The 27,991-nt window shown below is 33.0% G+C and overlaps 1 protein-coding gene across 37 annotated transcripts in view; it reads left to right on the forward strand.

The window, feature by feature from the left end:
- LOC114332075 (basement membrane-specific heparan sulfate proteoglycan core protein) overlaps window positions 1-27,991 on the forward strand; it is a 1,202,649-nt gene that overhangs the window by 1,078,384 nt on the left and 96,274 nt on the right. For 22 of the 37 annotated variants that reach the window (XM_028281834.2, XM_028281826.2, XM_050653268.1 and 19 more), the window contains 5 exons: window positions 103-240; window positions 9,124-9,231; window positions 12,132-12,383; window positions 26,709-26,975; window positions 27,655-27,714. In XM_028281834.2, the coding sequence (XP_028137635.2) occupies window positions 103-240; window positions 9,124-9,231; window positions 12,132-12,383; window positions 26,709-26,975; window positions 27,655-27,714 (825 nt within the window). The remainder of the gene's footprint in view (window positions 1-102; window positions 241-9,123; window positions 9,232-12,131; window positions 12,384-26,708; window positions 26,976-27,654; window positions 27,715-27,991) is intronic. The other 15 variants (XM_028281940.2, XM_050653272.1, XM_050653269.1 and 12 more) reach the window with 2 other exon arrangements.

Consider the following 27,991-nt stretch of genomic DNA (forward strand, 5'->3'; position numbering starts at 1 on the left):
GAAGAAGTCCATGATTCCTAAAATCAATCAACTAATCTGGTGACAGATATGATACTAAAACGAAATACAATATTGTTTACAAATTCTTAAATTCCCACACAGTCGACGCTTGTCCCAATGGTCAGTTTAGATGCGACAACGGTATCTGTTTGGATCCCCGACGCCGATGCGACGGTTACGCCGATTGTCCAGGAGGCACCGATGAAGACAACTGCGCAGGCGACAAAAACGTCACTTCCCGTATGTGTCATTTGTCTTTGCAAACGTCAAATCTATCTTGTAGTTCTTTGTAGTTTGAAGGTGGATTGATAAGCTCGTCTCTAATGAGACATTTGGTTTATAACATTTTTAACTAAAAGAGAAGCTATAATACGTTCATTCCTAAGCTAAGCTCAGCCGCCAGTTACAGATACGTAATCGTTGGGTATGCTGTGTCATTAACAGCCGGTTTCCGAAACGTTATTCAAATCTCCGATCATCTAATCGGCTGTCAGATTTGATCAACTGTTAACCTGTGATGGGTTTCTCAAACGCCAATTATTGTAAAATTGCATGATCCTAGATCATGTAATCGATGATCTGACATACGATTTGGTAGCGATACTGTCACAATTGGCTGTTATCCTTCAAAATTTCAATTATATTAACCTCTAAATCCAAACTTGTATCTTTAGATTCTAAAGGTGCATTCTCTCTTACGTACTGTCACTTTTGTTTGGAGCAAGAATTGAACGAGAGCATTTTAAAAATGAGGCTAGGTAATGTGACGAGAGTTGGAGATATAAAACAGTTTATTTATGATATATAATATTTTATTATCGTATTTTTATTTTTGGTCTATATATTTACTTTTTATATTTATTTTTAATTTATTTACCGGCTGTTTTATTGTCTTCAAAGTTAGCTGCTATAACTTCTCACACGTTTTCCCTCTTATTTACATCGCTATAATCAATATGTTCTGCTTTTTAGAGCTCTGGCCTCTCAAAAAATAGCTCTATGAGTCTAGCATCCTTGTTATCTTACATTTTTAAAAGAAAAAAAAATATAAATTATATAATCAAATATAAAAAATGTCCGAGATATCCATGTTCTGTAAGTTAAATAAATATTTTAAATTATTTCTTCCAGAAAAAAATCTTATTTTTATTGAATTATTGATTTATATCATTTATATATGTGTTATTTGACAATTTTTTCCCGGTATTTGTTAATTACAGTAATTAAAAACTAAAAAAAACTCTTAACAGCCCGTTAATCGACGGATAGTCGCAGATTAGGTAACAGTCCATTTTTACCGCCGTTTGACAAGAGAAACTGGTTAATCGACCTTTCGGAGACTCAAAACACTCATGATCGGCTGTTAACTAACGATTAATCTTTTGTCATGTGATCGACTGTTGTTAAAACTAGTTTGGTTGACGTTTCTGACGCATTTAATCTATTGTCAATCGTCGATTACATAATTTTTGAGATGATCATTCTTTCGGAAACCGGGCGTAAGTATCACAAATTAATTTCTGACTAACGACAAGCTGCGATGACTCACCAATACACACCTACCTATCTAGCGTGTTAGGTTATCTTGGGATTGAACGTAGTATACTAAAGTTTTGTAATGAATTGAAAATGGTATTTTCGGTATCGATACCATTGTTTTACAAGTTTTGTCAATCGTAAATAATTTTAAATAACCAAATAGTTTGATAGTGTAGTTACACTAGTGGCCAAAATTCTGGAATCTTTACAAAAATTATTGTTTTTCCAGCAACACTCGTCTCATGAAGTTGATTTATATAGTTTATCAATACAACTACATTTTTATTTTGTTTTATATTTTAATAATAATTTTAATAATCCTGTAAATAACATCATCATCATCATTCAACCCGGTCTATCCACTGCTGGATATCATAGATCTCCCTCAGTCTTTTCCATGTATTTCTGTTTTGTGCTGTTTGCATCCAATTTTTTTCGATCCGTTTTATGTCATCAAGCCATATTGTTGGCGGACGACCTTTACTTCGATATTCTTCTTGTCTTGGTGTCCAGTGTATTATTCGCTGTGTCCATCTGTTATCCAACATTCTAGCTATGTGCCCTGTCCAGTTCTTTAGGGTCATAATTCTTTCTCTGGCATCTATCACTCCTATTTTTCTTCTTATTTTCTTGTTCGTAATAATCCAAACCCTACGAGAAATGCTTAACATCGATCGTTCTAAGGCTTTTTGGGTAACAAAAATTTTCTTTCTTATTCTTTTAGTTAATGTTAGAGTTTCTGCACCATATGTAAGTACTGACAACACGCACTGATTTAAGACTTTTCTTTTGAGACACATAGGCAGTTCTGACTTAAGTACATAGCTCAGCTTGCCGGATTCCTCTTAAGTGACTCCTATGCGGCGGCTTAGTTTGCACGTTTGATTATCTCTTCCTATGCGTATCTCGTGCCCTAAGTACTTAGAAGAGGTGGTTTCTTCAATATGCATGCTATTTACTGGTACATACGTAAATAACATAAGTCTTGTGAAAAAGGAGAATGTTGCAAACAAATCAACAAATTATTTTACAAATAAAATTTTTGTAAAGTTTCCAGAATGTTGAACACTTATGTATGTATGTTTTCTAATTTTGTGTTTGTTTACTTTTTTGTTTGTTGTTTTACTGTTTTTTTTTGTTTTTCTATTTTATTAGTTTTTATGTTTCTGTTTTTAATCTCTTTTTTCATTACTACTATGTATCTTACAATCTTTTTTAAAACGTTGTTTTATTAAGAGTAAAACCAAACTGGATTTAAAAAACACACTAGAGCAGCTTCTTTTAAGGGTAGTGGAGCGCTATTTTCAATAATGGGCGCAACAGGAAAGATCACGGGGCTGATTCTTGTGTTTTTCCTTTTGGAAGTTTCATTATTTACTGTCTTTTTTACTGACTGGCTTTTTTCCGTTCTTTTATTAAATAAAAATTATATATTAAAATACTTTTTTCTCTGATAAAAGTGTTATAAACCAAACTTAATATTTTCTTAGTGAGATCTAATAACAATATACCTAGTTTTATGATTTTCTTTTGCTTGCAGAATCAAAAAACTTCTTTAGCATTTCTATTTTTTTACAATATGGCCACTAAATTTTTCACCAAGCTTCTTATACTAAAACAAATTAAAAACCAAATTTTATATTTTTATTTTATTTTATAAACTTTAAGAATTTTAAGAGTAATTATGTTTCTAACTAAAATGCAGTACATTGTGAGAGTTCACGTACTGTAGAGGGCGCTTCGATTAATAAACGGTGGTGATGGCTTCTATATTATATATTTGTTTTTAATTCCAATGGTAAAAAAACGATCTTTGGATGTAAAAAACTGTCAATATAATATTAATGTTGCTGGATCTGAAACCTAATAATGAATTAAATGTCTTGAGGGATGTGCCTAATTGGTGAGGGGCTTTAATATCTTTTGGACTATTTCTTAACTATTGATTTTTATATAACTGATTTTTTATTTACGGGCGGTATAGATACCCCTAAAAGCTCGCTTAGACACGGAATATACCAACTAATCTTTTTTGTATTTCTAATGCACCAAAACTTTTTTACTCGATTCGATATATACTTAATGTACATTATATGTCGATATAAAACGTACAAATGACGATATAAAATCATTTATATTGATACCAATATGATTATTTTAACAGACTGTACAAATAATACAAGATAATTTAGTTAAACGGTACGATTTGACAACGCTGCCGAAGATAAAATACAGGAGCCGCAGGCTTGCGACGTAAACGTTGTGAATGTAGAGAGTGGGGTGGGAAGTTTAGTTTTAGACTCGAGTCTAGATCCCGAGCCGAGGATTAGCGGCGTGTAATTTGTGTTGCCTATATAAACTTGAATCGCGAATGTTTATTATTCAAAAAATTACAACTGTACAAATCAATGACATTTGTGTGCATTTTTTTGGCATGAAAGTTTAAACTTGGCTTATGTCTAAATTTATAGACGTTGCCTTTAAGCACTTTTAAAGGGGCAATTGCATCCAATTTGTCGGGATGCGAACTTTTTACATGTCTTTTTAAATCATGTTTACGTTTATACACGTTTCCGCATTCCAAGCACTTATTAATTATTTCCACACCGAACATTTTCGTTGTCAAGAAAATGAAATACCTACTCAAAAGCAAACACAAACACAGAACTGTGAACAGTAGAAATGATTGAATCGGAAAATTGATCTAACAGCTTCACTGTTCAATTGATAATTATACAAAGAGTCTACATTCTACCACATCCAATACTATTTTAATATTAAATATCATGCAACCGCAGTAAATATCGGTTTTTGCCTGAAAGGAGGAAGACCTAACCCTTCGGTCCAAACCTAACTTACGGGTATTAGAGTGAGAGAACCGCAGGGCAGGAGGTATTTGACCGCTGCGCGCAATCACAACCCACCCTTTTTATTATCACTAAACGGTCTTTTCAGCGTTTTAAATAACACTCAAGGCCCCCATTTCCTTGATTCAAGTTTATATAGGCAACCCAAATTACACGCCGCTAATCCTCGGCTCGGGATTTAGACAGAATATAGTTACAGTTATCATCATAGAAGAGTGGGTGGTTATCATGGAGACGTGGTTGGGTGAACAATGCGCATTTGTCGTGAAAGCTTATTACAAAAATGGTGAAAGTTTTGTGCTGGTACCAAGAGCGTTTCGTTTACACTACCATTTGCCGCCATGAGCTGCAGTTCTGTCTAACATGGCTATTAATACTTGGGTTAGGAACTTTGAAAGCAGTGGTTCTACATTACAAAAAAGAGGTGACAGTATCAGAACTGCTAGCACACCACAGAATATTGAAGCGGTGCGAAATTCATTACACGCAAGTCGTCGCAGGGATCTTCAAAGGACTCGCGTGTAATGAATTTCGCACCGCTTCAATATTCTGTGGTGTGCGAGCAGTTTTACGGTGTTCCAGGCTGAAGTTTTTGCTTTGGTGGCCTGCATTGATTAAATAATTTATGAAGACCCTAGAGCTAAGAGAATCAACATTTACACAGATAGCCAATCGGCTATTCTGGCTGTAAAGAACCCTCTCACCAAATCAAAACTGGTGAGAAACTGCAAATATCTCCTCAATAACCTGGCAAAAGACAATAAAGTGTCTTTAATATGGGTGCCGTGTCATGAAGAGATGCATGTGAACGAACGAGCAGATATGTTAGCGAAACAAGGCTCGAGATAATTTTTTGAAGGCCCAGAACCTTTCTGTGGCATCACTAAAGATGCTATGAAAAACAAGGTTCAAAAATGGCTGATAAAGATTCATCAAAGTAAATGGAGAACCACTCAAGGGCAAATCCAGACTAAAAAAATAATCAAGAATATTGATAAAAAACTCTCGAACAGTTTGATGAACGTCAATAAACGAGAGATCAAAACGGTCACTGAAATGGTGACTGGACATTGCTGTTTAAGAAATCACCTATACAAACTAGGTAAGGTGAATGAACCATGGTGCAGAAAGTGCGAAATGGAAGAAGAAACTGCCATACACATACTATGCCATTGCAATGTGCTAGGTGGTGTAAGGCAGGACTTCACTGGTCAAATGAGGTTTGAACCAGAAGAGATCCTAAAACTACCAATAAGAAAACTGCTGGCCTTCGTTGAGACCACAGGACTTATTAAAGTTAAGGAGAAAAACAAGGTTTGGTACAAAGGTCTGATGACCAAGTGCCAGAGACTAACGAGTCTCGCCTGAGTTAAGAAGAAGAAGAGCAGTTCTGATACTGCCACCTCTTTTTTGTAATGTAGAACCACTGCTTTTAAAGTTCCTAACCCAAGGCTTAATAGCCATGTTAGACGGAACTGTAGCGCGGAGCGGCAAATGGTAGTGTAAACGAAACGCTCGTGGTACAAACACAAAACTTTCACCATTTTTGTAACAAGCTTTCACAGCAAATGCGCGTTGTTTACCCGACCACGTCTCCATGATAGCTAAACTTCCCACTCTCTAGATCCATAACGATTACATCGCAAGCCCGCGGCTCCTCTATTTTATTGTCAGCAGCGTTGTCAAATCGTACCGTTTTCCTGAATCACCTGTTATTGAGATTGCTTTTTAATCTTCTTTTCATAATATTTTAATACTTATCGGAAGAAAAATCCAAAGACACAAAAATTATAATAAATGTATTTACCAAAAACACCAATATTTTTTACACTTTATTTGCGTACGTAGCTTGAAAGATTTAGCAATTAACTTCATACTGTCTATATGCGCGTAGTTCATACTGTCGTTTTTATAGAAATTCACTCTCAAAATTTTTCCCAATCGCGTCTAAAGAAGTATAACTTCAAAAAAGGTTTGGTACATTAGAATTGCAGTAAAATTACTCGGTTTATGCTCTGCTTCTAAGGGTAAACCGCCCACCTATTAGAAAATACTATTCTCAAAGTAGGACAATCCTTTCACCTACTTTAAATAATGCAGTAAACAAAACATCCTAAAATAGCAACAATTTGCAGCTTTTGAGATAAAAATTTCCTGATTATTTTACGTAAAACGTCCCTACAGACTACATCCCTACTATTGTTTCATCCGGTTTTTAAATTTCAATCATTTTTTCTATTCACAATTCAGTTTAAAAACATGATTTTGCGGTAGTCGTACGAGCAATGATGTGTTGTTTTTATGTATTTTTTTTAAATATACATAGTATGTACGGAATTTTATACAAATACAACTACAAATAGGGAATACCAACAAATGTACCCGTGTAATTTCCATTTTTATATTTTTCTGTTTCCACATTTAAATCAAAGGTTTTTGTTCATTACACTTCATTTGGTACTGATAAAAAGTCATACGTTTTAAGAGCGTAGGCGCAAAATTTCGGGCCAATGCTTTTTAAATGCATTTATTTTTTTCAAATTCTGAGAAAACTAATAAGTATTTATAAAAAATTTAAACGGAGAATAAAAGACTACATTATTACCGAGTGCCGAAAGTCCCTGAAAACGTCTATAATGTTTGTTTTAAGTTAAAAAATTAGAGAAAATTTAGTGTGATTTTTAATTTCAAATATCTGATTTAAAAGAAACTTTTTTTTATTCTAAGGGACTTTCGGCCCTCGGTAATAATGTAATCTTCCATTATACGTTTGGGTTTTTTAAAAATATTTATTATTTTTCTCAGGATTCGAAAAAAAATAATGCATTTAAAAAGCATTGATCCGAAATTTTGCGTTCACACTCTTAATTGTAAATTAAATGCGATTACAAATATGTACAAAAAAAACGCCTACGACAAATCAAATGAAATCCCATCGTCTTCCAATGTTACTTTCCATCATCAAATAGTTTCCTATTTCATGATTTTTTTAACCTCTCTTTTCTTGATGTTCTTGATAATCTCCCTACATGCTCTCTTATATGCAAAAATTACGTAAAATAATTCTTCTCATACTACAACGCACAACCACACAATGCTACGTCTTGAACAAAAGCCAGAAAATTACGAAGAATTTGTAAAATTAGTAAAAAATGTCTCTGGCATGTTGTTTTAGACAACAATATGTTCACAGAATGCCCAATGAGTTCAAAGAACAACTGAGAACATACGAAACCCTTTATGCAGCCGATCCTTTTAGCCAAGAAATAATTGGCTGCAGATCAACTCTTCTCCAAGAGTCAAGCTAGAAAGAAAAAGTGGATAAAACCCGTGGAAAAATGGACATGATACGTAGGAGAAAAATGACATGGAACCTTGTTAAAGAACTTAGCAGTTCTCCTAATGAACATAAACCATATTGAAAGGTTACAGAAAACCAAGTCAGCAAGCTCTAAAAGACTGAATCAGGAGACAAACCTAAGAATTCCATGTGCACTAAAAGAACTCCACGATGGTATGAAAACGCTAAGAAACTAGGAGTGGATGATATATGCAGTTAACAACTGAAGCACCTATGCCAATGAGAAAAAAATTAATCAAATACCTACGTACTGTAAAGCCTGCAAACTTCCAAAATCATGGAAAAAATTGAAAATAATAGGTTTGCCTAAAACCAGGGAAGGGCTTAACAAATCCCTGTAGCTAGAGACATATTTACCAGTTGCGTCACTTTTTTAAACTAGATACTATAAAAGAAACTAAACAGCGACTGAAATGCAGGTAAAGCTTTTTTGGAACAGTGCATGATGAACTGCCCAAATATATTCCTCTTCTCCAAGTTCAATGGACTTTAGACACTTTACACCTTGGAAAACTAATGAATAGAATAAGAATGGGGGTGGCTCCAGTAAAATCATGGCAACATGGGGGAAAATAGACCAAGAAGATGTAAACTTTGACTGTATAGATATACAATATATTATGGAACATCTTCTTATATGCAGAAAATGTCTTCGTCGGTCTACCCTCGATAATTTGTGGCTTTTCACCAAAAATAGAACCAGTACTGGGCTGAAATTATATGAATGGTATGTCTGGGCACAACAAAGTAAAGCAGATACCTAAACAGAAACACAAACAAGGAATACCATAATAAGTTTGGACATGCCTTTAGATGTTGAGGCAGGAATACTGTCTCTCACAGGTGGAAAAGCTTTTGCTTCATATGAAGTACATTCAAAGAGTCCGACAGGGATAGTATCACCTCTTATATTCAACATGTATTAAGAGGCGATTTTTCAAGGTTTTTTTAGACACGATTGACAGAAGTTTGATTGTCTTTGATACTGAAAAGCTGATATTGAATTTACGTGAGGTTTTTGTCGTGTTATATAGTAGACGTTGTAGGTCGTCTTAAGTAGGTATTTATACTCATCATAAATAAATATACAAAAGAAGTAAAAACATGTAGTAAAAATCAGTAATTTTTATATCCAGTACAAATATAACACTTAACACTTAATAGGTCTTAGTATAATAGGATCTTATATATTATGTACTACTATTATAACAATTTGTTGTTGGTGTTTGTGGAGCTAAAAAAATCGATATAGCACTACAAAGTATCAGTAACAACGATAAACTAACTGCTGCTAACTACTATTATCGTATAGTTCATCATTGTTGCCTTATTTAAACTTATCCCGTATATACACAGAGTGCAAGGATTCAGAATTCGATTGTGGAGAAGGCCATTGTATCAGTCTCACGTACCGCTGTGATTCATACGATGACTGTAAGGATGGACGGGATGAACGAGACTGCGGTAAGTGTTCTATCAAAGAAACTTATAGACTAATTCCTGCTTACTATTACTGCTTATGTATTTAGAGATCGAACACATGCTGTGTCTTATCTACCGAGTCTATAAGTTCTGTTCAATATGTATATTTTAGAAATGCTTCATTGAATGAGCTTCATTTTATTTGCTTTGAATTTTATGCACTTGTTTATATATTATTATGCGATAACAGCTCTTATACTTTACTTGTATGTACTATTAAGTGCCTACATGGTCTTAATACTATTAAGTACTATATGCTTACCGGATGTCTTTCATACACTATATTTATGAGGTAGAACCAGCAAGTAGGGCTTAAAATACAAAAGGTAAAATCGGATAATAATATAGATACTACCATACGTAGTATCTACTATGTAGTAGTAGGTATATGCTACCACCTAATAACTACTACAGGGTAGTATATACTACCATCGAATGTACTACTGATGTTCTGCTCGATTCGATACTAACAACAACTCAAGATCTAGTGCTGTAATCATAGCTCACCTTTAGTAATGGAGAAAGCACCTTGAGAGGAAGATATTCTGATCTCTGAGCCCGAATAATGAGATGGCATGGACGCTAACTAAAACAGATGAATGAGAAAGAGGTGGATGGACGGGGTAACACAAGATGCCGAGAAGATCGGAGTCGGCAACTAAAAAATGCAAGCAAGGGACAGAACAGAATGGCGTAGGAAGCTTGAGAAGGTCGAAGCCCTCTAAGGGCTGTAGCACCAAGATGATGATGATGAGCCCGAATAATGGTCAAATTTTGTCGCCCTGTGTAACATATGCTACAGCTCAAGTAGGGTTAAGTAGGTTAATATTTGGGTAATCATGTAGTAGTGGTGTTAGGATGTAGTACCATCATTCCTGGACAAAATGGACACTTCACATATTCAAGAGCATTTTTCGCTTCTGGTGTGCTAATAATAATTATATATGTAAGCCTTTGGGTATCTATCATTTCAAGCACAGTTTATAGCCCAGTAAATGAACGGGAAATTCGGCGATACCGTGTAATTTTCAGAGGCAACTCCGAATTGCATGAAAATTTGGATTTAGGATCTACTTACCCTCCACTTCAAAGTTGAAATTGTACCGTTGGTTGCTTTTACTTGGGGGGTGACAGTCACCCCTTCTCGGAGGTGAAAAACATACGTTCGAGATAAGACCGGAAATGGAAAAATCGACTAATTTTAAGCAACTTTTGTTCTATAGAATTTTTTACGTAAGTCAATACTTTTCGAGGTATTTGCCATTAAAAATGTTGATTTTTCGACAAAAAACTACGTTTTCAGACGGTTTTTCGCAAATAACTCAAAAAGTAAATATTTTATCGAAAAAAATATCCTTAGCAAAAGTGTAGCTTATAAAAAACTCGAAAAAATGGTGTATGAGTAAAGTCTATCAATCAAATAAAAACAAAGTTGTAGCTCATGAAAAATATGTTCTTATTCGTCTAATTCCAAATCGAATATTTCAAGGTGAAATCACCGAAAAATTAAGCACTTTTCGGGAAAAACCCATTTCAACTTTTTTAAAGTGTTTATAAAAAGATTTGTTTTAATTGTTAACAAAAGTTTTAGCATTAAAAATAAGCGAGTAGCGCTCAAAATAAACTTGGCCCTCTTTTTTTTGTAAAAAATCATGAAAATCTCGCCGTGTTTAGCTCCCCAAATGAAATTAATCGCTACCGCTTTACAAACAATTTACTTACCTATCTATTTTTTATATGATCTATCAGTCTCACTGGTTTAAAGTGTTTATTTTTGAAAGAGTTATAATTGAGAAAGCTTGAATGGGTCACTAATCACGAGTGTATGCAAATTTTAAACAGCCATATCTTAACCAATTTTTGTCTTACATTTTTTTACTCTTTAAGATTTTTCTTATCACTAATACTTTTTAAGTTATTTTGAAAATATGAAATTTTTCAAAAATTTTTAGAAAAGGTTTTTTTACTATAAAACCAAATGTTTTCAAAAATAAGCACTTCAAACCAATCAAACTTACAGATCATATAGACAATACACATACAGTTAAAATAGATGGTAAATCCAAACGATTAATTTCATTTAGGGCGCTAAATAGGGGGAGGTTTTCACGATTTTTTTTACCAAAAAAAGGGCCAATTTTTTTTCAGTGTAACTCGTTTATTTTTGATGCTGTAAACATTTGTAAAAAACAAATAATAAGCTTTTTTTCGATACTTTAAAAATATTAATAAGGTTTTCCCGAAAAACGCTTCTTTCTTCGGTGATTTCGCGTTGAATTATTCGATTTGGAATTAGACGAATAAGAACGTATTTTTCATGAGCTACAACTTTGCTTCTACTCAATTAGTAGACTTTACTGGTACACCATTTTTTTCGTTTTTTTATAGGCTACACTTTTGCTAAAAATATTTTTTTCGGTAAAATATTTACTTTTTGAGGTATTTGGGAAAAACGGTCTGAAAACGTAGTTTTTTTGTCGAAAAATCAACATTTTAAATCGCGAATAACTCGAAAAGTATGGACTTAAGTAAAAAGCTTTATAGAACAAAAGGTGCTTAAAATAAGTCAATTTATCCATTTCCGGCCTTAATTTAACGCGTTTTTCACCCCCCGAGAAGGGGTAAATGTCACCCCCCAAGTAAAAGCAACCAGCGGCACAAATTCAACTTTGAAGTGGAAGGTAAGTAGAAGCTAAATCCAAATTTTCACGCAATTCGGAGTTGCCCCTGGAAATTAAACTCCAAAACGGTCATTTATTGGGCTATTATCTCAATACGGATAACTCGCTAGTTAAGTTAAGAACTAACATTTGTGTTGTTGGATGGAAAACATCACGATGAGATCAACCATCTACTAAAAGTGTATTTCACTATTTTCTCAGGACTCTGCTCCGAAGACGAATTCGAATGTACTTACGACAAAAACTGCATCGACGCGTCTAAACAATGCGACGGAGTGTCAGATTGCGGCGACAATTCAGACGAAGAAAATTGCCAACGTACTCCAAGTCCTCCTCAAAGATGTAACTCGCAACAGTGGAGATGTGACGATGGTACCTGCATCGACGCCCACCGACAATGTGACGGCGTCAACGACTGTCCAGATAACTCCGACGAGATTCCAGATTTGTGTCGTAAGTGAATTATTGATAATTTTTATTTGAAGGAATTTTTACTAAATGGAAACATTGGGTTTTTAGCAGATCGTAAATATGTGTTATTTTTAATGTTTATTCTTCAATTTTGTAGTAGATCTTATAATATAGAGCACTATATCAAACTGGTATGTATCAATTCGATCAAGATGGCATTCCCGCTCATCAATTATCTGTATTGCTTGACCTTTTGCAATCCGGTTCGAAGGACCATGTCTAAGATACAAAGGATTAATTTATCAACTTTACATTCATTACGTTAGCACACTTAATTAATTAAATCTTTCTGTCATTTTTTATTAAGGTCATTCCTAATACTTAATTTTTTATATTATCTTTATTATGTTCTTCCTCTTATTGTCTAATATTCTGCAGATAATTGACTTATGATGCTTACTTTACTTTATCCTGTCGGATCATTCATAATATTTCGGTCCAGTATCAGGTTACGTCGGTTTCATCTTTGTTGGTGCGCCACAAATCTTTGAGGGTATATCTATAAGGACAATTTATGCATGCAAAAAGATGTTCCATATTCTGTGTTTCTCCACATAGTCTGGGCTGATTATTGGAGAAGAGGCCATCTTTGGGAAAAGTTATTTACCAGCAATTTTATTGCTGGAATCGAATCTTATGATTGCATATTATACTAATAATATAGGTATGCAAAGCCGGCAGATAGTGTGCTACTTTTTTATTAACAAAATGGTGCCCCCAAATCGTGTTTTTTTTTTCAATTTTTGCTCCATAACTCCGAACATTTTAACTTTACACCAAAAACACCCTAATAAAAATTCACCTAAATTAAATTATGCATAAAGACATGTTTTTCCTGATCTGCTCCGGCGAAAATTTTCCTCGAAAATGCGGGTTTTACCAACAAAATCTTTTAATTTCAAATAAAGTTTTAGATAAGTAACTTCCAATAATTAAATCTACCAATAATTAAATAACTCGGTGACATAAAAGCTTTCTTGGTTTAGATTATAGTTCCAGAAGCCGGTGAAAATTAAACGAATATTTTAGCAACAATTCAATTGTTAATTAATAATTTACGGTCGCAATAATAACCAAAATAATTATGATACACTGATCAAACTTTGAAATCTTATAAAGATAAGATGCCTTTTTAATAGTTTGTCGACAAAATATACATTTTTAATTTTTTTGTATAATCTTTAAATGTTAAAAAAAATAGTTATAAACAAATTAACGTTTCTCAGAAAGTTTTTATTATATTCTAATTTTAAAAAATAGATAAAATGCGTATTTCAAAGATCTTGAAAATGAATGCTTTAAAACTTTTTAGCAACCATTTGCAAAAAAGTTATGAAACAGCAAATTAAACATACTATTACTACGTTGTTTATAATTTTTTTAATTCTTTCAAAGCGCAAAAGTTAGTTTAAAGTACAAGCTAATTACTTACAAAAAATATCGATTATTAGTTTAATGGTTATATTTTAATTAATGATTATAAATATATTTTTTTGTAATTTACACGCGCGAAAGTAGACTAATACAGTACCGTAGCTAAAATTTTCACTCGAAGCGACGACCGCCGCACGACGTAGATTAGTTAATAAATAAAATTATGTATTATAACCCGTCTAAATACACAACTCGCGCGAGTTTAAAGCATGTCAGTCGCTTAGAGTGAACATTTTATCTCCGGGTCTGTATCAAGCCTACTTTCGCGCTAAAAATTACAAAAAAAATTTTAATCTTTGATTAAAATATAACCATTGAACTAATGTTTGATATTTTTTAAAAGTAATTAGTTTGTACCTTAAACTCACTTTTAAGCTTTGAAACAATTAAAACAAATTATAAACAACGGAGTAATCGTATGTTTACTTTCCTGTTTCATAACTTTTTTGCAAATGGTTGGAAAAATTTTTAAAGCATTCATTTTCAAGACCTTTGAAATACGCATTTTAAGTATTTTTTAAAATTATAATATAATAAACAATTTCTGAGAAATGTTAATTTGTTTATAACTATTTTTTTAACATTTAAAGATTATGCAAAAAAAATGAAAAATTTATATTTTGTCGACAAAATATTAAATAGGCATCACATCTTTATCATCTTTCTACGTTTGATCAATGTCTCATGATTATTTTGGTTGTTATTGCGGCTGTGAATTGTTAATTAACAATTGAATTGTTGCTAAAATATTCGTTTAATTTTCACCGGCTTCTGCAGTTATAAATCGGGAAAAACGTACCTCTAGGTAGAATTAAATTGGTGTGAATTTTTATTTGAGTGTTTTTGGTGTAAAGTTAAAATCTTCGGACTAAATAAAATTGCTGGTAAATAACCTTTCTTTGTACTTTACTAATTAGACCAGCGTATTATATTTTTTTTAATTTAAAAGATTATGCAAAAAAACGAAAAATTTATATTTTGTCAATAAAATATTAAATAAGCATCTCATCTTTATAATCCTTATAAGTTTGATCAATGTATCATGATTATTTTGGTTATTATTGCGATCGTAAATTGTTAATTAACAATTGAATTTTTGCTAAAATATTCGTTTAATTTTCACCGGTTTCTGGAATTACAATTATAAAACTTGAAAATTAGAGATTTTGTTGGGAAAACCCGCATTTTCCGAGGAAAATTTTCGTCGGAGCAAATCGGGAAAATCATACCTCCATGCCGAATTTAATTGCGGTGAATTTGTATTTGGGTGTTTTTGGTGTAAAGTTAAAATCTTCGGAGTTACAGAGCAATAACTGAAAAAAATACAATTTGTCGGCGCCATTTTGTTTATAAAAAAAGTAGCACACTATCTGCGCACTTTGCATACCTATATTATTAATATATAGGATCTTATAATTCGATTCCAGCAATAAAATTGCTGGTAAATAACTTTTCCATGAATTTTGCTAATTAGCCCAGAACAGTCGTAGTTCACATCATCTTGGTCTATTTTCCCCCATTTTATCATGTTTGATTTTACTGGAGCGACCCCCGTTCTTATCCTATTCATAGTTTTACACGTTTTAAAGTCTAGAGCAGCGCTTCTCAATCTGTGGTACATGTACCACTGGTGGTACATACTGTTGTTTGAGGTGGTACATAAAACGCAAAAACAGCCAAAATCAGCACCACTATTCTAGTTACTTAGATCACCTAACTAGATAGGTATTTCAGTTAGGTGGTACGAAAAATAATAAAAAGTATTTGGTGGTACATGACTCTAAAAGATTAAGAACCGCTGGTCTAGAGACTGGTCGGTTCATTAAACATGAGGAAGAGAAGAATACTCGGTTCATCCTGCACTGTTCCAACGAAGCTTTTCCTGGATTTTAGTCGCTTTCATGGTGTTCGAGCTTGGTATAGGCCATGCCGCTCGTCCGCGATCTTTTTAATTATCTCTATGTGCTCTGCGTATTGAGGGTTCTGCAAAACCCGTTGCTTTATATAGATTTGCGAGTGGCGTTGGTTTTATGCACCCCGTTACTATCCTGCATGTCTCATTTAGCACAGTATTAACCTGTTTGGTGTGGGCAGATCTGCCCCAAACGAGACACGCATATTCAGTAGTTGAGAAACGTAATGATTGTGCCGTTGTTCTTAATACGCCGGGACATGCACCCCCTTTATTTCCCGTTAGCTTCCTGAGTATGCTGTTCCTAGTTGTTACTTTCCCTCTGGTTTTTAGGCACTGTTTTCTGTAGGTGCGGGCCCTGTCCAGAGTTACTCCCAGATATACAGGGTGTTTCATTCGGTAAGTAACATACGTTATCTGTAGAAAGAGTACACTAGGCGATTTCAAAAATACCATACTTAATGGGTCTTACTTCATTAATAACAAAGATACTGGGTGTTTTATCTATTTTGCCATTTTCTTATTTGGTTCATAACTTTTTAACCACACTGTATATTTATTTTATATTTGACACGGAAATATTATTTAAGGCTTTCAATCAATTAGTTTATTTAAAATTGTAAAAAATCCAGGTCCGGATTAAAAAATATTGGAAAAATGTTCCGACTAAAAAAACACCCTGCACATTAAATTTTTTTAAAATAGATTTTGTATTTGAAAAGAGGATGAAAAACTAAATTTATTGGCATACTTTAAATTTTTGGCAAAATTATTCTTCTGGTAAAATTTTGAATTTGAATTCTGAAATTATGCGAATTGCGAGAGCTCGAAGTAGAAAAAAAAATTGAAATAAGACTTAAAACTTGTTAAACACACTGTATATTTTTTTATATTTAACACAGAATATTATTTAAGGTGCCCAATCAATTAATTTATTTACAATTATCAAAAATCCAGGGCCGGATTAAAAAATATTGGAAAATGTTCCGACCCAAAAAAACACCCTGTACATTAATTTTTTTAAATGAATTTTGCACTTAAAAAGAGGACGAAAAACTAAATTTAGTGGTATACTTTGAATGTTCGGCAAAATGATTTTTCTGGTAAAGATTTGAATTTGAATTCTGAAATTATGTGAATTGCGAGAGCTCGAAGGTAAAAAATTAAACTGTGACTTAATTTTAATTAATACCAATATTTAATCTAAATTGGTTAAATGTTAACATTTTAGTGTTTTTTTTATTATGGCGTCAAATAATTCATAACAAATATTCACCTTTAATTAATGAATAAATAGTCCACAATGAGTCCACAAAATATACATAACTTTAATCAACGAACTACTTTACAGATTAAAAAAAAACAAAAATTTTTCCAAAAATTAACTATCAAAACTATAGTAATTATTGAAAATGGGCACCACCTTCTCGAAGACAAAATCTTGCTCTTTTTGTTATTTGTCTGACTGACTCCCTAATATCGTCACAGTTATTCTTCATTTATTAAAAGGCGTCTCGAATCCGCTCAAGAAGTTCTTCTCTACTATTTATTTCCTCGTTATAAACTTTGGATTTTAGATATCCAAAAGTTATTTTTCAGCAATCTTTTTCTGTTTTAATGTTTAAGATAGTTCGTTGATTAAAGTTATGTATTTTTTGTGAACTTGGTATTATTTATTTATTAATTAAAGGTGACAATTTGTTATGAATTATTTGTCACCGTAATAAAAAAAATGCTAAAATGTTAACATTTTAACAATTCACAATAAATAATGGTATTAATTAAAATTAAGTGACATTTTAATTTTTTACTTCGAGTTCTCGTAAGTCACAAAATTTCAGAATTCAAATTCAAAATTTGACCGGAAAAATCATTTTGCCGTAAATTCAAAGTATACCACTAAATTTAGTTTTTCATCCTAGTTTCAAATGAAAAATCTATTTTAAAAAATTCAATGTACAGGGTGTTGTTTTTGGATCAGAACATTTTTCCTATATTTTTTAATCCGGTCCTTGATTTTTTTATAATTGTAAATAAATTAAATGATTAAACACCTTAAAGAATATTCAGTGATAAATATAAAATAAAAATAAAGTATCGTTGGCAAGTTGTAAGTCGTATTTCAATTTTTGTTCTACTTCGAGCTTTGGCAATTCACATAATTTCAGAATTCAAATTCAAAATTTGACCAGAAAAATCATTTTTCCGAAAATTCAAAGTATACCTGTAAATTTAGTTTTTCATCCTCTTTTCAAATGCAAAATCTATTTTAAAAAAATTCAATGTACAGGGTGTTGTTTTTGGGTCGGAACATTTTTCCAATATTTTTTAATCAGGACCTGGATTTTTTACAATTTTAAATAAATTAGTTGATTGTACACCTTAAATAATATTTGCGTGCCGAATATAAAATAAATATACAGTGTGGTTAAAAAGTTATGAACCAAATAAGAAAATGGCAAAATTAATGAAGTATTAATGAAGTAAGACCCATTAAGTATGGTATTTTTGAGACCGCCTAAGTGTCCTCTTTCTAAAGTTAACGTATGTTACTTTCTAGTGTATTACCATTCCACGAAATTTGGAGTTTTCTCTTCTTCTTCTTGCTTTGCGCGAAGGTGGAAGGCGCAGACTTGGGTTTTAGAGGGATTGGGTCTCAGGGAATTCTGCAGGTAGTACGCTGTCATTGTTTCTACGGCAGTTTCGAGTTTCTTCTTCACTTCTTCAAAGCTATTTCCTTGAGCACATATTGCGAGATCGTCAGCATAGAGGAAGTGCTTGGTTTCAATCGTCGTAGGTGGATTGTTTGTGTATATATTGAAGATCATTGGTGCTAAAACACTTCCCTGTGGAAGCCCGTTCTTTCGAACTCTTCACCTACTTACTGTTTCCTCCAACATAACGAAAAAACGTCTGTTTTGCAGTGCTTATCATTCTGTTATTATACTAATATACAACTCATGTCCAAATTCACAATTCAAACTTACACCAAGAATATATTATATATTCGCACCACCATATACGATTTAATAGATATTTGTAAAAACAAAAAATAATGACAAAGCAAACGCAGCAGATTAAAACCGTTCACATGCTATTTTAATTAACAAACTAATATTAGATGAGATTTTAGCTTTATTAGTATTTTGTTTTAAATCTCCGATACTGCTTATAATATGCATTTAATCCCTTTGGGCAAAATTCGATCAAAATGGCTAGAATATTACAACATAGTGAATTACACCTAGACTATGAAAATAAGTAAATATGTTGTACATTAATTAGTTAGCCTGTTGTTAAAAATATTTATAAAAAATGTTTCCGTTTAGTATGAATTCTAAGAAGTATACGTTTGGGCTATATTTAGTAGTATATCTTTCAAGATCGTGTCAAAAATAAATTGTATCACTATGCTAATGAGTTCTTTGTGATATTGTATACTAAAAATTATTAATTAGAGTAATTAGACAAGGCACAGTTTAAGACCCTCCTTGTTTAACCTACTCATGGGAAAAATTATAAACAAAGTAACGTCTTTTAATCTCGGATATAGAATGGGCCACAAAAGAATTGGTATGGTGTGTTACGCAGATGATGCAGCAATTATTGCCGAATCAGAAGATGATCTTCAGAGACAGCTCTTTCAGTTCTTTCAAATAAGCCGTCAACTAAATATTATGAACATTTCTACCAACAAAACTAAATATGACAATAGGAAAAGATCCGCTCAGATGTAAGTTAGTGGTTGAGAACAATCCCATAGAAGAGGTGATGAAATTCAGATATCTGGGCATATATATCAAGCACCCACGACCCAGTAAAATACCTGAGGAGTCAGATTAACAAAGCATCTGCGTTGTCAGGATGTCTGCGGGAGATTTATTTATTTATTAAGCTCAACAGGCCGTGAAGGCCTAGGGCTGAAAGATTTAATTTTTCCTTACAATTACTATTACATATTTATATATAATGCTATATCCTATACTACTATAATATATACAATATTACATTTGTTTGTATAAAACACTTAATACTACACTTAACATTATAGTCTTTCCATACATTTCTTCACCACTTCCTTCCATTGTTTTCTGTCCAAAGCTTTTTCTTTCCAGTTTACAATATTACTTTGTTTTAAGTCTTCATATACGCTGTCCTTCCATCTCCTTCTTGGTCTTCCTATTCTTCTTTTTTGTATTGGCTTACGTAATAGAACCATTTTTGGCATTCTGCGGGAGATAGTCTTGTCAAATCCGGTATGTGCACATATAGTAAAATTAGAATCTACAAGACTTGCAAACGACCGATCATGACATGTGGCACATGTGACAAGTGCGCGAAGACTGCAACCAAACAGATGCTAAGGGTTCATCATCATCAATGGTGCTACAGCCCTATGAAAGAGCCTCGACCTTCCCAAGTCTATTATACCCATCAGTCCTATCCATTGCCAACCGTTGCCAGTTTGCTGCGCCTATTTTTAGCCAGATGCTAAGGGTTACCGAAATGAAAACTCTAAGAACAATAGTGGCAAAAACAAGAAGAGACAGGGTGAGAAATACAAACATTAGAAAGCAATGCTTTTTCAAGCTTATTTCAAAGCTTATTCAAGATATTTTAAGGTGGGGAAGGCAGCACAAGAGGATGTAGTACAACCATGTAAGACGAATTAATTAGAATATACTCCCCAAAATTGCCCTAGAAAACAACCCGCCCGGTTCAAGACCCCCGGAAGACCACGTAAAAGATGGAGGGATAGTTGGCAATCTACCTCCCAGGAAATTAACCAGAGGCAGTTCAGAATTAAACAGATCGAAAGATTTCCAAGAAGTAGAAGAAGAAGAAGAAAAATTATTAAGAGAAACTTGTGTGTGCCACAAAATTTTATTGTGGTGGTGTCTTATTCTCCACCACATTTTACCAGAAAAACCTTACTTAACTGAACATAAAAAATGTGACTGTGGTTTATATTCTTTCTTGAACTCATAACGCATAAATACCCAATGAGAAATTTAAGTTTAACCTAAATGACTGTTCCTTAAAATTAAGAGCTTACCCTATAGCATTTCTCATCTAAACTATCAAGATAGTGCACTATTCTAATTCTAACGTATTTAAAAAAAAATGTTACAGGGCATTTTAAAACTATCCACTACAGTTAATAATGTTTGCAATAATGTCCGAGTTTCTATTAAAATGTGCAACTGTACAGAAATATCTGCCACCGCGAAGGTCATTCAGGTAGCAAATAAAGGAGAGGGGATTTTAGTTAAACGCGTTGGTGCAAAGAGTAAACATCCATTTAAAGTGTATTTTGCACGAAATCAGTGGTTTTGCGGCATTGCAAAGTTAAATCGTCGAATAGTTGTTGTTTATTCAGGATGATAAATTTAATATTTCTTTAATAAACATGAATATTAAAAGTGCCGTGAAAAATAGGGCACTAAGTGTACAATCTCGTGAAATTGATTAAAGCAGAAGGAAATGTTAATGGTAACAAATAAAACAGGTAACAAATAAAAATCCGAAAAGCCTTTGAAATCCGATTGATCTGACAACGTCGCATAACCAAAGTTTTCGATCGGTCTGACCTTGGTGGTTTGAGATATTTATGTCGACCTGTATAGTATAGTGATACAGTTTTTGGACACGATTTTTTGGAAATACGTATACATAAGAGTAATGTAAAATCATGTTGAAAATCATTAATTTTCTGGCCATTTTGGCCAGGGAGTTGCATCGAGCCCGAGTGGTTCCAGTGTCACGACGGTTCCTGCGTTGCCACGTCGCTCCGCTGCGACAATTTCTATGACTGCAAGGATTTTTCAGACGAGCAAAATTGCTTCGGTTAGAACAATATAAGTTACTATTTCTGGTATTTTGAAGTTTTTAGATGTTTTTCAGTGTCAGTCTTTAGGGTAGATACATATGAGAGATATTGTAGAATAAATTGAAAGAAGTCTTCGCATTTATTGTATAAAAATAGTGTCAAATCGCATATAATTAGTCTCCAAACTACAACAAAATTATCAAATTATTTGACTTTATTCCTTTGTATGATTGCGAAGAGCGTAAAAATCTACCAAACGACATTTTACGTATCAAATAATTCAAAAAATAAATATACAGAAACTTAAGTATGAGAAGAATCAACTTCTTCTTCTTCTTCTTCTACGGCACTACAGCCCAAATTGAGCCTTGGCCTCCTTTATTTTTTGCCTCCACCCTTGCTTGTCTGTGGCTGCTCTTCTCCATACACGCACTCCTAAAAGGGCTTGTGCGTCGCTGTTTACTGTGTCATCCCAGCGCTTTCGTGGCTTCCCAACCGGTCTCTTTCCTTGCATTCTAGCATTCAGTGCTCGTTTTGGTAGCCTATCCTCTCCCATTCTTATCACATGTCCGAAAAAGAATCAACTACTGATTACAATTACCTTTTTTACTGCCGTACTCCACTTTTGATGGGTAGTTTTTCAGTATCTCCAACTTAGATAGAGGCTACTTGATTGTAATATAAGTCTTTTAGCAGTCTTATATCGTGGTGGTTATAAGTCCTGCAGCCCGCAGGCAATCGAAAAGTGTATCATGTTGTACCCTGTCGAATGCCTTCTCAAAGTCGATGAAACAAACATAAACGGAACTGACAACTTTTTGTAAGAGAACGCGCATACTAGAACTAGAATGCTCGTTCTGTTCTTTATGCCAGGTTTTAGGAATTTTTGCCTACTTCGGCATCAAAATTCGTTCCATCTTTTCCTGAAGTGCCAACTTAGTATGTAGTTAGCAATAGTTGGTTGCTTTTCATTTATTCTGTTTATATTTTTTGTCCGTTTTGTTTTGCATTCTTCTAATCCTCTATCTTTTTCTTTTTTCATAACATTCTTGAGTATCTATAATCTTTCTTACTTCCCTTAAGAATAGTTTAATAAAAATTCTACAAACGTTCCTCTGATAATCACTTTTGAATTGATTGATCGGCCTCCTCGTTTACTCAATGTAACTGGAATCCGGAATTTAAACAAACAATGCCGCATTCATAATTGATTTGCAAATGCTCCTCAATTGAAATTTGCATAGGCTATTTATCGTTGCTTTAGTTTGGAGACAAATCAAAACTTTGACAATCTTCTTTAGGAAGTAATGATAAAATAAGAGTAATAGTAATAGGATCTCATCGGCCAAAGCACTTACTCGAAAATGTTAACTGTATTTATTGTTATTTTTAACATGTTTATAAAATAAACAAGGCATACGAAATATGTATAGTTTTTGTAAAATAAGTTTACTTTCTTCCTTCAAATTTTTATTTATACGAACAATTATTTTCAAGAATAATTTCAAGAGAACATCACTTATTACTGATATTGTTCTGATCATTTGTGCATTTTAAGCTTTCTACTGGGATTTGGCGTGGACCTACTAGCATTCTTCTTTCGTTTAATAATTTTGTGTTTTATTTGTTTATCCACATTTTTGTATATCCGACTTATGTGCCCGTCTTTCTTCCATTAAATCTAAAATTTTCTCCGTCATCCATTGTTTTTTTTATCTGGTTGGCGCCAAAATTTATTTTTACTTTTTTCTTTTGTCTTTATTAATAACTATTTTGTGTCAGTTTCAGTATTTTGCAAAACTTGTTCTTTAACATTCATTAGTCTATTATTCATATCATCTGTCAGGATTTGTCTCATGAATGGGTTTCTAACTTGGGTATTGATTTGTCCATATGTTGGTCCTCGTGTTATTATTTTCATGTTGAGCCTAATTTTGGTCACTACTGGATTGTGATCTGATCTTATGTCGGCACTTGTATATATTTTTAATGATATAAAATACATAGTCTATTTTATTTCTTACAACTACATATTCTCTCTTCTTGATCTGCTGCTGACTTCCACGTGTATATTTTTCTCTTTTTGCAAATAATATTTATATTACTATAACAAAATTATTGTTTTGGCAAAATTCGATAAGCCTATCACTCCAAAAGTTTATCTTTTCCAGAACGTAACCTCCTGTACATTCTTCTAATTTTTCTTCTCCAACCTTTGCGTTAGAATCTCCTATTATATTGCGCCAAAAGAATAAAGTTATATTTTTGAGGAATTTTGTTTGGCCGACTATACTAATTACCGTTTTACCCGTACCAAAGAGGCTCAATAATATTCAGCTCAGTGGGGTTATTTTTATAGGTGTGGAATTCCATAAACAAGAGATCTACCTGTTTTATGAGATGATCCCTTGTTTATGTAATTCCACACCTCGAACAACAGCACTCCGCTCAGCTGAACATAAATGAGTCTCTTAGATAGTTAGTACTACTTTATCATAGTTTATTATATAAAAAAGGTGAATTCGATGACTTCTGAATAAAAATCTAGTTTCTGTAGCACTGTAGCTCATACCAGTAATGAACAATTTAAATATTTGTAGGTTTTACAGACATAATCCCTTAAATAGAGACTTGAGTAATATTATCGTAGGTATATAGTTGTTGACAAATTTATCGTATTACTTTATCCAGTGGCGACGTATTTTTTTACCAGAATTTTTTTGTCTTATTTGGCATGTATGATTTTTTTTGGTTTTGACAAATTCAAGGTAATAAACTAGTATTGCTATGACTCAAAAAGTATCTGAAGATCGATCTTTATTTGTTTCATCAAAAAAGAAAAACGCAAGAGAATGCGGCAATTATCACACCATTAGCTTGATGTCTAAAGTGTGATGTGCTAGTTACCACTGAAAGTCATCCATAACCGAATATACTATAAGCTGAACATGGACATTAGAGATACACAATTCGGGTTTTACAAAGGCCTAGAAGCTCCTTTTCACTTAATCTAATAATACTAAGGTACCTGGACGTCAATCAAGATATAAATGCGTGTTTTATTGACAATAATAAAGCTTTCGATAAAGTACGACATGAACAATTAATGAATGTCCTGAAATTAAAGATATAGACTACAATAACTTTAGGGTCATATTGAATTTATACTATAAGCAACGAGCAAAATTACGTGTTAACGATCAGCTATCAGAGGGAAATTGAAGACGTGGAGTGAGACAGGGATGCGTATTGTCGCCAATTCTTTTTAATGTCTACTTGGAAGAGATCCTAAAAAGCTCTTGCGTGTAAAGAGCTGGAATAAAGGTAAATAATGTTCCCATTCAATAATAATATTGAATATCTTCAGAGACTGGTGACCAGAATAGCACTGTATGGACAAGATTACGGTCTAGCAATGAACGTCAAGAAGACAAAATTTATGAGAATATCTAAAACACAAAGACATAACGGAAATTTTCTCATAAACGAAACCCATGTAGACCAATATGCATATCTTGGGGACAATGATTAACCCCACCATTAATTACTTCCAGGAAATTAAAATCAGAATAGAAAAGACTAGAGCTATAGGTTAGAGCTAAGAGTTAGGTTGGTTAGATGCTACGTTTTTTTTAACTTGGTTTTATGTATGAAAGCTTGGACCTTGAATGCGGGATCAATGCAAAAACTGGATGGTGGGTGTATCGAAGAATTCAGAATTCTGAAAATATCGTGGACAGAACACATCAAAGAGGTTCTGAGAAAGATGAATAAAAATATTGGAATATCTCTGACGTATTACACGTAGAGAGAGATACAACTTGATCCAATTGATTATGCAGGGAGGGATTCAAGGAAAAAGAAGCATAGGGAGACGCAGAATATTGTGTCTGCGCAACCTGAGAGAATGGTACAGATGATTGCGGAGATATCACATCACTTAAAAAAGAAGAGAGAAAATCAAGCAGAATATAAAATAAGAACAAAAAAGGAATACCTGAACCTAAGAACGAAAAAAAAAGATTACATAGAAGAATATATAGACAATCCACGAGGAGAAAATTTCCTGTAGTTGGCTGTTATCCATTTATTACAAAAAACCATGAAATCCTTTACAAAAGGTATATTTTGAGACATTTCTACATCTTGGTCTCCCCCATTGTGATTTTTATGGTACTATCGCAACTTCCAACCATTCGAATAAAATCGATAACTTGATACCAACATAAAATTGCTTTTCTAAGCCCTAGATGTCCACATAACAGGGCTTGATAACGTTTATTAGGTTTTCGTTAAACGTGTAATGTGGTTTGCCTATCTCTTTCACTACAAATATTCTACCTTTTACATCAAGTTCATTTTCATTTAAACAGATCATTTACCATAGTGTGAGCGACTGTTTTTATTGTTAATGATTTAACAAACTTTACAATAAATATCACAAAACCATCAGGGAAATTTTAACTTCCTGTGGAACTGTCATTTCTGTCGTGTCACCATTCAGGATTTCCGCTATCAAAGTCACTTGCTTCTACACAGCCATGATGTGATCAAGTCATATTTAGCTCTATGGTACCTCGAGAGTGAAACATTGGATATTTTATACATTCATGTGTAAAATCACATCATTTTTATATGTTCCTATGACGGATTAAGTTTAAAGGGTTTTTACCGTAATATTTTTACTTTGGTGGTTAGCATGTTCGATTCAAATGAGTACAGCCCATAACCTTTTTAAAATCGTAGTCAAAATTTTAAATACTTTGCATTATTTTATCAAGTTGTACACATTTTAGGAAACACTGATGATGATCGGTCAACCGATTGAAAACTAGTTCTGTTTGTTTTATGATGTAGCCCTGCATAGGGATTTTAACAAATATAGGCTTTTATAAAGGATTTCAAAATATAGACAATTTGAGTAAAAGCAGTTAAAAAGCATAGAAGAGCTAAGAGATCAAAACAAAACTCGAATTATTATTATTTATTATTTAAATTATTTAAATTAATTAGAATTTATTTAAATTATTGTTTTTTATTGCACCTTGATTTTTTATTATTAAGCATGTATTCTTTATTATTATTGCACTCTTATTTTTATTTTTCTTTTTTGTTTCTTTTCGTTTCGTAGGTGTTTGTGCAAATAACCAATTCCAGTGTATTGATAATTTCAACTGTATTTCCCTGAGTTTGCGCTGTAACGGCAGGAATGATTGTAATGACGGTTCTGACGAGTATAACTGTCCAACTCAACCACCAACTTATCCTCCTCCCACAGAACCTCCACCAGTCGTCTGTCCAGAAGGTCAACTGCCTTGCAGATCTCAACCGGACCAGTGTGCAAGATATTGCGACGGCAGAGCTGATTGTAACGATTTCTCTGATGAAACTAACTGCTGTAAGTATTTATTTATCATTTAAATAAAATATTCAAATAATAATCAATGTATTTTGTTCAGAGCTAACAAAAATCGCTGGAAACGCATTGAATCAGCATAAACGATGTATTCAGTAGTTCAAAGTGTCTGATAGCGGTAGAAAGAGTAGAAGTTAAGGAAGATATTCAGAACATCCCGGACATTACTTAAAAATTGTACAAATAACATACCTACACTAGACAAAGGACAAATAGTTTAAAATAATTATTCGCTAGCTATATTATCGGCTATCCTGTTCCTTAGAATTTAACGGAAATGTAAAAAAAAAACGTTGGGGGTTGCAATCCTTTTAAAACCAGAAAAGCTTTAGGTTCAATAAAAATTTCACATAAGCTACTTGTAATATCAAAAAAGTACGCAACAATAATTACAAAAAAATGTTTGTAAAATTAATTACTTTTTTTGTTGTTCAATATAGTTGTCTTTATTTAATTTTATAATATTATACAATTTTTTATCGTTTTAAATCAAAGAGAACAGGGGCATTAGCTGAACTGAATTTCCTGATAAATAAAGAGTCAACTAACCCGACAAAAAGACATATAGACACTAACCTTACTTACTTACCTATATTACCTTACACTTACTTATATTTTGAGTGGAATGAATTTCTTTCTAACCTTTAATTTGTTTTTACAGCAACATCCTCGGACAACCTTAATTTGAAAACGTATCCAAGCAGTACGGAAGAAAAAGAACGTAAGTATTGATTTTTTACTTTATTTATATATTCTGTAAAGGTAGCATTATCGGTAAATTCATTTATTTATTTCATGATATTCATATCAAATCTTAAAAAGGTTTTTTTACGTGTGTCATCGCATTTCGACCTGTAGAGATATTTTCTGCATTCCTTAATCTAGTTAAGCTCTAGAATGCCCATACTTCACATGAAGTTGAGTAGCTTCCTAGGTGACTTATTTACCATGTCAGAGGGCGCTAGACTGACTCTTCTAGGAATTTTAGTCGTTTGCAG

The sequence above is a fragment of the Diabrotica virgifera genome, chromosome 6, assembly GCF_917563875.1.
Source record: "Diabrotica virgifera virgifera chromosome 6, PGI_DIABVI_V3a".
Classification (NCBI taxonomy): domain Eukaryota; kingdom Metazoa; phylum Arthropoda; class Insecta; order Coleoptera; family Chrysomelidae; genus Diabrotica; species Diabrotica virgifera.